The 11,097-nt window shown below is 39.7% G+C and overlaps 1 protein-coding gene across 1 annotated transcript; it reads left to right on the forward strand.

The window, feature by feature from the left end:
• The first annotated feature begins 1,801 nt into the window (after positions 1-1,801).
• LOC108920863 (solute carrier family 22 member 3-like) lies at positions 1,802-10,081 on the forward strand. The gene is made up of 11 exons (XM_029258582.1): positions 1,802-2,191; positions 3,568-3,671; positions 4,967-5,121; positions 5,813-5,981; positions 6,121-6,238; positions 6,628-6,734; positions 6,874-7,088; positions 8,370-8,478; positions 8,886-8,998; positions 9,825-9,924; positions 10,042-10,081. The coding sequence occupies exons 1-11, from the start codon at positions 1,802-1,804 to the stop codon at positions 10,079-10,081; spliced, it is 1,620 nt and encodes a 539-aa protein (XP_029114415.1).
• Positions 10,082-11,097: the final 1,016 nt, after the last annotated feature.

Raw genomic sequence — 11,097 nt, forward strand, 5'->3', positions numbered from 1 at the left:
AAAGCCTCAACTTGATTGTGAGCTAAAGTTTTGTTTTGTCATCCTATGAATAATGTCTCAGATGCTCTTCTCATTTCTAAAATCAAAGGTCAGTTCAAATCCAACAATTCTTTCGGAGAAAGTGCATCTTAACTTGGATTGTTAGAGGATTGTTAAGATGCTCATACACCAGTGTATTTCCTCTAATGTCTGAAAGACGTTAAAGGCGTATGTTTAATATTTTAATAAACTCCTACTATTATTTTCTTTTTAATTGCAGCCCCTTAACACAGTTTACAAAACCACTGGATATCTAGAGATTACGATAATGGAAAAAAAACTTGTTTACTTGTGCATTATCGAAAAACACTTGTCCATTGCAGGGCTCTGGTAGTCAGACACTTATACTGAAAGCAAAGAGCATGAGTCAGGATACACCATGGATGGGATGCCAGTTCACACACACGCACTGGCTGAAGCTGCTTGTCCCGAGCCGGACCCTAACCCAACAACACAGTGTGTAAATCTGGAGGGGGGGGGGCACATCCAGGACGGGACACCAGTCCGTCACAAGGCACCCCAAGCGAGAATCAAACCTCAGACCCACCACAGAGTGAGACCCGGCCAAACCCGCTGCACCACCGCGTCCCCAATGATGCCAGTTCATCACAGAGTAAATACAAAATACAAAAATATGTAACATTTACCAAATTTAGATGCATACAGAGTAGGTATTATTGTAATATTACTGAGAGACTGCTTTTAATTGATTAAATTATTCTCATAAACACCGGAGTTTCCAGTAATTATTTTTGACTATTTAATATCAATTACTTATATTAGTATTAATAAATATTTTACTATTATTAAGACTTATTAACTAACTATATTAATATAGAAATATTAAATATTTCAGTTAGGCAATACCATCACATCTAAATCTATATGATTGGCTAATGAAAGCTCTGAATTACATCCATGATATCTATGTGAAGATTACATTAGATTATGTAGTCAAGTCACAAACCAACCTCCCACTAGCCTACCGGTCAGGTACAACTTTTCTTTAGCAGGGTCAGTGAGTTCAGATCTCAGCTGCTAGATCATCAACAATATCAAGAGTGAGAACAAAATTACTTGTTCTTACTTCACGTACTGGATTCCAAAGAATTATAGAAGTGACACAGCTTTTCCAGCTGACTGGTAAAGCAATTGACTGTGGGTGATATACTTTGGGTTTCAGTCACCCTCAAGCAAGAGAATTCTTCTAAAAACATGCAGTCGACACTGTTAGTAGTTAAGTCCATGTTACTGGTCTACTTGTTCCTACAAGTCTTATTTAATGTAGATTTTATCAGTGTAAACTTGCCCTACTTGCAATTTCCTGGCTGTCTTACGGTACTTATTTTTTCCATGTTTTACACAAGTATATGATTTCTGTTTAAAAACATCATATAGTATGTGCATTTTAAGGTCTTAATTTAAGAACATTTTATCATTCTTAGTACAACGTTACTGTTTGATCTTGGTGGGTGTTATGAATGTTTATTTTTAATGTTGTTGAAATTACTACATAACAGAACAGTGTATTTTTTTTTACTCCTCAGTGTCAGAGGAAGTAGAGCTCAAAGCCAGGAGTTCAGCTCCACAAGTTAATATTCCACACTGTACCAAGAGTTGGTGTCTGCAGGCCAGGGGCGGAGGCAGACGGGACTAACCCCGCCCCTGTTTTCACGACTGGGGAGCCCAGCGCGTGTACGTAGGCTCAGCCGATCTGCAGGTTTGCACTTTGACACGTCCTTCCTTCTGCTCCTCTGCCGCAATGGATGAGCTGCTGGAGCGAGTCGGGGACTTTGGGCCTTACCAGAAGAAGATCTGCCTGCTGGGCTGCCTCCCGCTCTGCCTCTTTGCCTTTGTGCTGGTGGGCTTCGTCTTTATCGGGAGGACCCCGGGGCACTGGTGTCGGGACCCTGCGGCGGAGCAGGAAACGAAGGTGTGCGGCTGGACGGACAAGGATCTGAGGGAACTCACGTCTCCCCGGTTGGCCACGGGCTCTTTCAGCAGATGCGAGAGGTTCAGCGTAGACTGGAACAGCACCAGGGTGGACTGCAACCACTCCAGAGGTGGGCAGTCCCCCTTCAACAGCACACCACTGGTACCATGTGACAGCGGTTGGCACTTTGAAGGACCTCACACTACTATTGTCACTGAGGTAAGTTGTGATCCCTGGGTAAAGGGTGGAATTCCTGTATTTATTAAAAAACATATGCCTAATCATTGCCAGGGGACCGTTGATGAAGCCTTTACTATTCATTTATCACTTTATACTATAGTTGTGAATCCATAGTTTTTTTAAACATTTTCTGGATATTGAGCTATTGTTAGTTTTATTAGATTTTGTGTTAATTTTTACTAGGTTCCAAAGGGTGAAGCATTACATATGTCAGCTGAAGTGTATAGTATATTGTATTTCGATTCATATAAAAATTCTCAGCTATTAGTATCACATAGTATATAAACAGAATTTATACATGTACTGCTAATGTATACCTATAGTATATTGCTTCTGTTGATGTGTTATGGTCCCCTCGAACATGCCCAAAACACAACCAAGACGAAAAACTCAACGGTGACAATGTTTTTTGCATTTTTTTCCAATTGGATGGGTTTCATTATACATATTAATTTTTCTGTGGTGCTATTAATAGTACATTTTGATAATGATAATCATGACTCACTCCATTTGAAGCAATGTTTTGTATTATTCTGACAAGTTGCCACAGACACTGGTGTCCTCATGATAACAACACTAGGAATGCCTGACAAGTTTGTCCTCATTTGTCACATTCCTTTTTGGTCTTATGTACGACAGACTGCTTCCAAGGCTTGAAATATGCATAATATATTAATATATTTTTTCAGTTATTTATAATTTAAATAGGACTTAACTGTGCTTTATTTTTTTATTTTGTCACTCAGAAATATTTAGAACATTAGTCCCATGATTAAAATTCCAAATCATTCCCACTGTGAAATTACCCGCTAAAGAAAGCCTGTTGCTGACCTCATCAGATGGAAGACATCACTGGGGATAGCCTCTGGTGACAGATTCTACATACTGTGGACATTTTTCTGGCAGCCTTATTATCCATCATACCCTCTTGACAGGGTTTTGACAATTAGTTCATTTCTTGTACTTGTAAATTTGCATATCAGAGTGTCATGTTTATGCCTTTCACCAACATTCCAGTCCCCAGTAACTACACACCCAATTCATTCAATCACTTTAAAGGACACTAATGATTGACAGCGGAAGTTATTCAGATGAGAAACTTCAGTGAACCTAAGCTACGTACCGTATGGTAAAATATCCTTTCTTATTATTAGGGGCAAGTTAAGCTGAAGAGCACCTGGAATGTGACCACGTCATTGAATCTGGAATTTCCTTTGTAAAAGATTCAGTATTTTATTTACTTAATGCATCTAACCTATTTCTAGTCTTAGATTTGTCTGTTCTGCTGAAATCGAGCATCCTATTTATAGTACTACAAATGATAACAATTTTTTCCCTCCCAATTTTTTCAACAGTTTTCACTGGTCTGCAAAAACTCCTGGATGGCAGACCTGAACCAGGCCTTCCTGACTGGAGGCTTCTTTATAGGAGCGCTGGTCACAGGCTATTTAGCTGATAGGTATGTGATTATACTGACTGTGGTTTACAATCTGACTTAATGTGGTATCCTGAAAAACCACTGATAATTGCAAGATCCCTCATATTCCCTTAATTTTGAGTTTTTCACAGCCCTGAAAATCTACTAAAAAGGTTTGTCATCTTCTCATCTCTTTAATGAGGAGCTGAAGAATGAATGTATATTGCATCACCCATACAGCACCATGAACAAATTAAGATTTCCAGTCTAGAATATACTTTGGTGATTTTTTAAATTAACTGCTAAATCCTGCTAAATTCTTACCAATATGTAATTTGATGACAATTTTATAAAGCATTGTACAGTTAATTGCCCAATTAGAGCAGAATATTCTTGTTGAAGAAATTCAGGGTAAATACCTTACAAAAGGATAATTCAGCAGGAGGAAGATTTAAACCACACACCTTCCTATTGGAAGGCAACACCTTTAAATGCTATGCTATTTTTTTCCGTAGGAAGTTTTTTAATGTAATATTCCTCAACCGACCAGGAGCTGGCACACTGCAGGGTCTTTGTAGAATTGCTGTATGCTGTTATGAGGCAATTACCAGTGTTCCCTTTGGAGCACAGCAACTGCTGCAAAGTCCACTGGTTACCGTGGACGAGGGGGCACCTACATCAAATTAACTACAAGAGGCCGATAGGATGGCCAGTAGAGATGGCATTACAGCAGTACCACGTCCTGAGCAAGACCAAGGACCTTGTTTTGGATTACAGTTGTGATCTCAGTAAAAGGGTCATATTGGGAGGAGTAACTTCTGAGTGGCAAAGGCTAGAGGGGAATACTTACATTCTGCATCATCTCTATGACTCTTTTTGCTCTAGCCATGAACATGTAGTCTGAAAATGTAGACTGTAGAGGTCCATACTCTCAGTCGGGTGTCAAAAGGTGAAAATGCTTAGAGGGCAAGGTTCATACCCATCAAAGCAGGCTCCAGGATCTTTGCAGGAATCTTGCTGTAAAGGGCCTACAGTATGCTGGGTGTCACAGACAAAGGAGCAAGAACATCAGTGCTGTTGCTTAGGCTGTGTGAAGCTCATTTAGATGGCTGCTGATCAGAAGAGGTGAGCTGTGGGTTCAAGGTAGATTTACTGAATGCAGGCTGGGGTCTGATCAGCCCTGGTTGGGTTGCGTAGGTGAGGGTGTCTAATGTTGAAAATCAAAACGTCTAAATGACATTAGATTATATCACTGACGATGTGTCCATCTGCACTGTAAAATGTGTGATATAAAGGCAGATTAAAGGGAGCTAATAATGACTATTATCATTCTACAGGTTTGGTAGAAAGCTATGCTTCATTAGCTGCATGGCTGGCCTGGGAGTCTCTGGAGTGTGCATCATCTTTTCACCAAACTACCCCTTGCTTCTGGCTTTTCGTTTTCTGCAAGGATTCTTTGGGAAGGGGGCATGGACAGCTACATATGTCCTTGGTAAGAGGTCACATCCCTAACACATCATGCTTTTTTCAGATTTGTAATCATCTTGGTTCGGCAACTTCCCGTCATACAACTTGTTCTTTCGATATCGTTAACCTCTTGTTCAAGTCAGCGTTGGAGCAGTCCAGGGCCCATCTAGTCAGGGTACACCTGGGCTGCCAGGCCATCATAGGTTAGCTACACACATCCACTCACTGAGGATAATTTACGATAATTAATTAACCTGAAACACAAGCCTTTGGACTATGGGAGGAAACTGGAACACTTAGAGGAAACCCACTCAAACAAAAACCCCACATGGACCGAGCTGGATTTGAACCTATGACCAAACACCCCAGACGCTATAAGACAGAAGGGGCACCATGCGGCCACTCTTTCATACAGATGTTACTGCTAATGATAAAGCCAAAAGGCTCAGAATATTTGCCCAAAATTATGCATCAAAATACTTTGTTGAAGCATAAACAACGAATAATGTTACATATGACCAGAGGAATGTTTTAAAAAAGTACTGCAATATTTAAAAAAAAAAAGTAGATTAATGTAAAAAGAAATAACACTCATATTGTATAGCAGTAGAGTTAGATTTTACAATACCCATGATTTTCAGAAATAAATTGTAAAATGTTTGAATTTTTCATACCAAACCAAGCCACAGTACAACATCTCTTTCTTTTGATCCTAGTGATTGAATTCTTTGGGTCAAACAACAGAAAATTTGTTTCTGTGATGTCCCGTTCCATCTATTCCACTGGCATCGCCATCCTTCCGGGCCTGGCCTACTTCATCCACTCCTGGAGGATCCTACAGCTGGCCATGACCCTTCCAACCTTTTTCTTCATTGCCTACTTTTGGTAAAATAACCACACACACACACACACACACACACACACACACACACACACACACACACACACACACATCTTCTCGAGTTGTTAAAAAACATTTGATTTGTGCTACTGTCAGAAACTGTATGATTGGCCATTCCTGCAGGATTGTTCCAGAATCTCCGCGCTGGCTGCTCTCCCGACGGAGAACCACAGAGGCCATGGCAGTTGTACAGGACATCGCCAAATGCAACAAGAGACCATTCCCAGAAAACTACAGTGAAGTAAAACATTTCTGAAAACTATCTCATTTTGATTACTTAAATCAGTTTTAATTCACTTTAAGCAATGATATCTCAAGTCTCTTAAGTGCTGTGAGCAATAAATGATGAACTCATCGAGAATTCCTCCAGTAAAATAATTACTGATGAAATATAACATAGATATTATGCTTAAAAAATATTTCCTCTCAAACTTGTGACACATAGATGTAGCTCTTTAAAAGTTAATATAACTCTATAGCCATGTATTTCCATGAACAAAAACATTTTTTGTGGTCAACTACAGCACCATTTGCAATATATTTCTATATATTATATTTGCAGAAATTTACTACATGCAGAAGCATAACACCCTGTTAAAATACACTGTCAAATAATTTCTTTCCAACCAGACAAATCTGCTGGAAGAGAAGCAGGAGGAAGTCAACAATCCATCTTTTCTGGATTTATTCAGAACCCCAAACATTAGAAAATACACTCTAATTTTAATATATGCTTGGTAGGAACGTCATTTACTAAAATTCCATGCATGCATATTTTAATATCTTGCATTTTGACAAATGAGAGCTTTTACCCTTTTTATATTTTGACTCAAATATTCTCAAGGTACACTGTTTTTCTTTTCAACTAAATTTTAGGTTCACAAGTACAGTGGTCTTCCAAGGCCTGGTGCTTCGTCTTGGAATAACTGGAGACAATGTCTTCCTGGACTTTTTTATCTCTGCTCTTGTGGAGCTACCAACTGGACTCATATTTTACCTGGCAGTGGACAGAGTTGGCCGACGTCCACTGATTGCCGGCATGAACCTCATTGCAGGAATTGCATGCCTGGCTGTCCCTTTTATACCACCTGGTAAGGCTGTGGAAGTCTGGGAGTGATGGGGAATAATCGGGGAAATTTCCTACATTGCCCTCTGTCGCCACAGTGTGATGTGAATCAGAAAGAGGAAATCAGTGGATCATTTTTCCCATATGTCCCCGCCTTGTTTGGATTCCCTCCTCCCAAAAATATTCACATAATTTCTTAAAATGAAAAATACCACTTCCTAAAAAGGCATAATTGCTTTTAAAATTTAGCCATTTTGAAAAAAAAAGCCACTTCTTCCTTCTATCCAACCGATTGTCCACTGCAAGATCGGAGTGGTCTGGAGTCTATCCTGGAAGCATAAAGTGTGAGGCAGGGTACAGCCTGGATAGGACAACAGCCCATCACAGGGCAATCACACACACTCATTCACTCACACACGCTAAGGTTACATTAGAGCCATTAATATATATAGCACACATCTTTGGACTGTGATAGGAAACCAGAGCACCTGGAGGGAAGCCACACAAACATAGAAAGAACACACAAATGGGTCACAAACTGTGGTGGGTGTAAATAAAAATCTGAACCAACAGCCCAGGAGCTGTGAGGAGCCAGTGCTACCCACTGCGCCACCATGCTACCCCACAAAAGACCTCACACTAGTCAAAAAATTAACTATATAGCCAAGAGGAAACAGGTCATATGTACTGTTTAAAGGGAGAGGGATGAGGGCCTCGTGCATCAGACACCACAAGTGTGGAACGATCATCTGGGAGCCACCAGGACCAGATTAGGGATTCTTACTGTATTGGCCTCCATTCACCATAAGTGGGGGTCAACACCCGGTTAAGTTATGTTAGTTACTGGTCTGGTAAAAATTAGTTAAGTCATCTTTTTCATAGATGAACATGCCTTTGTTTATGTACCAAGAAAACGTACATTTTAAAAGGATGTATCAAGAAATGTATGCATTGCTTTTGAGCATAAGAGCAGAAACTGTGCTACTCCAGGAAATCTCGCAGCTGTTTTCCTAATTCAATATTAAGCCGTACTGCACCTCATCAAGCAATAAGGCTAAAATATGTGACGAAACAGATGCCAGACCTTAGGGAAACAATCTTGAACAACTTGTATGCCAGTATACAGCATTCCAGTCAACTCCTCTGTGTTTTTTTTTTCAGATCACTGCATTTACTTAATGATCAGAAGTAATGAGTGAATCATAGCTGGAAGTTCAACTTATTCATACCGTTCACAACAGTTGTACTGAAGGATTGGCTGTGACGATGTATAATTCACTGTAAAATACATTTTTGTTCTCATCAGAAGTCATCTGGCTCAAGAAAACTGTTGCAATAATTGGGAGGCTTGCCGTGGCAATTGGATTTGAGACGGTTAACTTTGCCAACACAGAACTCTACCCAACTCCCCTGAGGTAATATCATCCCACGACAACATGCTCATTTCAAACTGTTTGTAATGCATTCGATACCCGCTTTGTCAGTTTTATTCCGAACCTTCTTTTATATTGTAATGTAGTCAGTCGGAGAAATACTCTCGTGAAATATGGGACTAAAGTACTTCAGGCTAAGACTGAAGAGCTGTAGATCAGAGCTACTCAACCATGGACCTGGATGTTCGAGACCTGTAGGATTTTCCAGCTCAGTTTGAACCACTAATGGCTCAAAAAGGCAGTTCTATAAATGGATTGAATGGAAATGATTAATCAAGAAGGGCCATGGTTTTGGCAACTGAACTGCCCTGTTCTTGACCATGGAATTATTATTCTGATGAAAAGTGCACATGTAAATGTTGTACTGTAACAGCGATGTAATTTCCCAGGAACCTGGGGGTATCAGTGTGCTCTTCATCCAGCGACATTGGAGGAATCGTTGCCCCCTTCCTGCTCTTCCGACTGGCCAGTATATGGATTGACCTACCTGTTTTGCTGTATGGTGAGTATGACACGTCCTCCTATTTCAGGTTTCACAACACCTTTCAAACGTAATAGTCATACTGCAGCCGGAGTCAAGAACAGTTGCATTAAAATCTATGTAATACGCATCCACAAGACAGTCAATCAATTCAATGTATCAAATGCAATCTGTCAATACATACTATAACACTCCCACAAAAAAAAAAAAAAAAAACAGGATCAGAATGAAAAAAAACTGACAAGGCATTATACCTTACAGCGCAGTTTAAACGTGAACCTGAAACACAAAGAATAGTTGGGCCTCATATGTTGAAAAAATACCTAAAGTGAATTTTTTCCACTCCACATTATTAAATATTTTTTGTTTTCCTGAAGTCAGATGTCTCATTCTGGATGTTTTAGGTGTGCTGTAAAATAGTCCTCCTGTTGCCTGAAGAAATAAATTCTGTATATCAATGCCACATTTTTAAATATTACTAAGGAAATAAATACTGCAGCTTTTAGAAAGTGTCTGTAACATTGCTCTATAAACAATTTCCCAATTGATGGAGGGTATTTAAATATTCACAATTTATTTTGTTTTTTTTCTCCCATTTTGCACCTTTTTAATTTTATTATTTGTAAACATGCTACTTATGTATTGTTGTTTTATATGATTTAGTACTACACCTTAGCAGGCCTTGGTGAGTCAATAACAGCACATCTTGTTCTGGTGTTTGCTACTTGTAATTTTACAACATTGAATGTCTGAAAGTAACGTACAGCCTTGATCAAGCTTGATTAAGGATGTTCTAGAAACGTTTGCTGCCTACCATACAAAGTTCTCTCGTCTCTGCTGTGTGTAGGGGTCATGTCTGTCATATACAGTGGACTTGTCATGCTTTTGCCGGAAATGAAAGGGGTCGATCTACCAGAGACCATCGAGGATTTGGAGAAGTTGGGACGGTGAGATGATGTCTGATTGTGTAATAAAGTTTGATGCAATTTGCCTTTGAAGGTCACCTGCAAAAAGCCAGTTACCCAACAAGTCTGAATTACCTCATGTGTTCTTTATACTGACAGGAGAAAAAAAGACTCCAAGCAAGCCAATGTCTTCATCTGACCACTTATCTGTGAATTTGGGAAAATGTAGTAATTACACTAATTATTTCTAAGCACTGCACTTCAGAAAACCTGACACAAAAGGTAAAAGGAACTTATGGATAAAGAATACTGTAAATTCTATAAAAGGAATAATGAATGAAAATGTTGTGTAACAATCTACGCCATCCTAGTCAACAGCCTCCTAGGTCCATCAGTGTATAAGCTTTACATTCAATTGAGTTGTCTAGTTTTATATTTTGTGTAGAAGTTTTATTTTATGGGGGGGGTGTGGTGGTGCAGTGGGTTGGACCACAGTCCTGCTCTTCGGTGGGTCTGGGGTTCGAGTCCCGCTTGGGGTGCCTTGCGACGGACTGGCGTCCCGTCCTGGGTGTGTCCCCTCCCCCTCCGGCTTCATGCCCTGTGTTGCCGGGTAGGCTCCGGTTCCCCGTGACCCCGTATGGGACAAGTGGTTCTGAAAACGTGTGTGTTATTTTATCATTTTTGATGCTATTTCAATATATTCACAATAGTTCATTCATGCATTTTTCAAAATAATTTAATGAAAGATAAACCACTTGTCTGTTACACAAGTTATAAGTAAGCCGGATAATACAGTGCTGCTTGAACGTCTGTGAACCCTAAAGGGATGATTGTTATCCTTGTATAAAATAGTAAAACAAATGTAAATCTTAAAATGCTTATTCATTTTATAAATTTTGTCAGTTACACACCTGATTCTACTATACCTACAGGTTTTAACCAATTCAATGTATGGTTCACTTATTTTCACACCTGCACTACTTCGTATCCCACTACCCAGTGTGCCATATCATCGACCCTTAAATTGCACACAAATTTGTTTGGGGGGGGGGGTCGACATCTGGTAGTGCAGTGGTTATAGCTGCTGTGTTTGGACCCAAAGGTCTCAGGTTTGATCCCCAACTCCCGTTGTAATACTTTTTGACAAGGTACTTACCCTGAAACAATATTTCTGAACTGTATAAATGGGCAAATAATTGCAGGTAGACAAACACT

Source organism: Scleropages formosus, chromosome 15 (genome assembly GCF_900964775.1).
Source record: "Scleropages formosus chromosome 15, fSclFor1.1, whole genome shotgun sequence".
Classification (NCBI taxonomy): Eukaryota; Metazoa; Chordata; class Actinopteri; order Osteoglossiformes; family Osteoglossidae; genus Scleropages; species Scleropages formosus.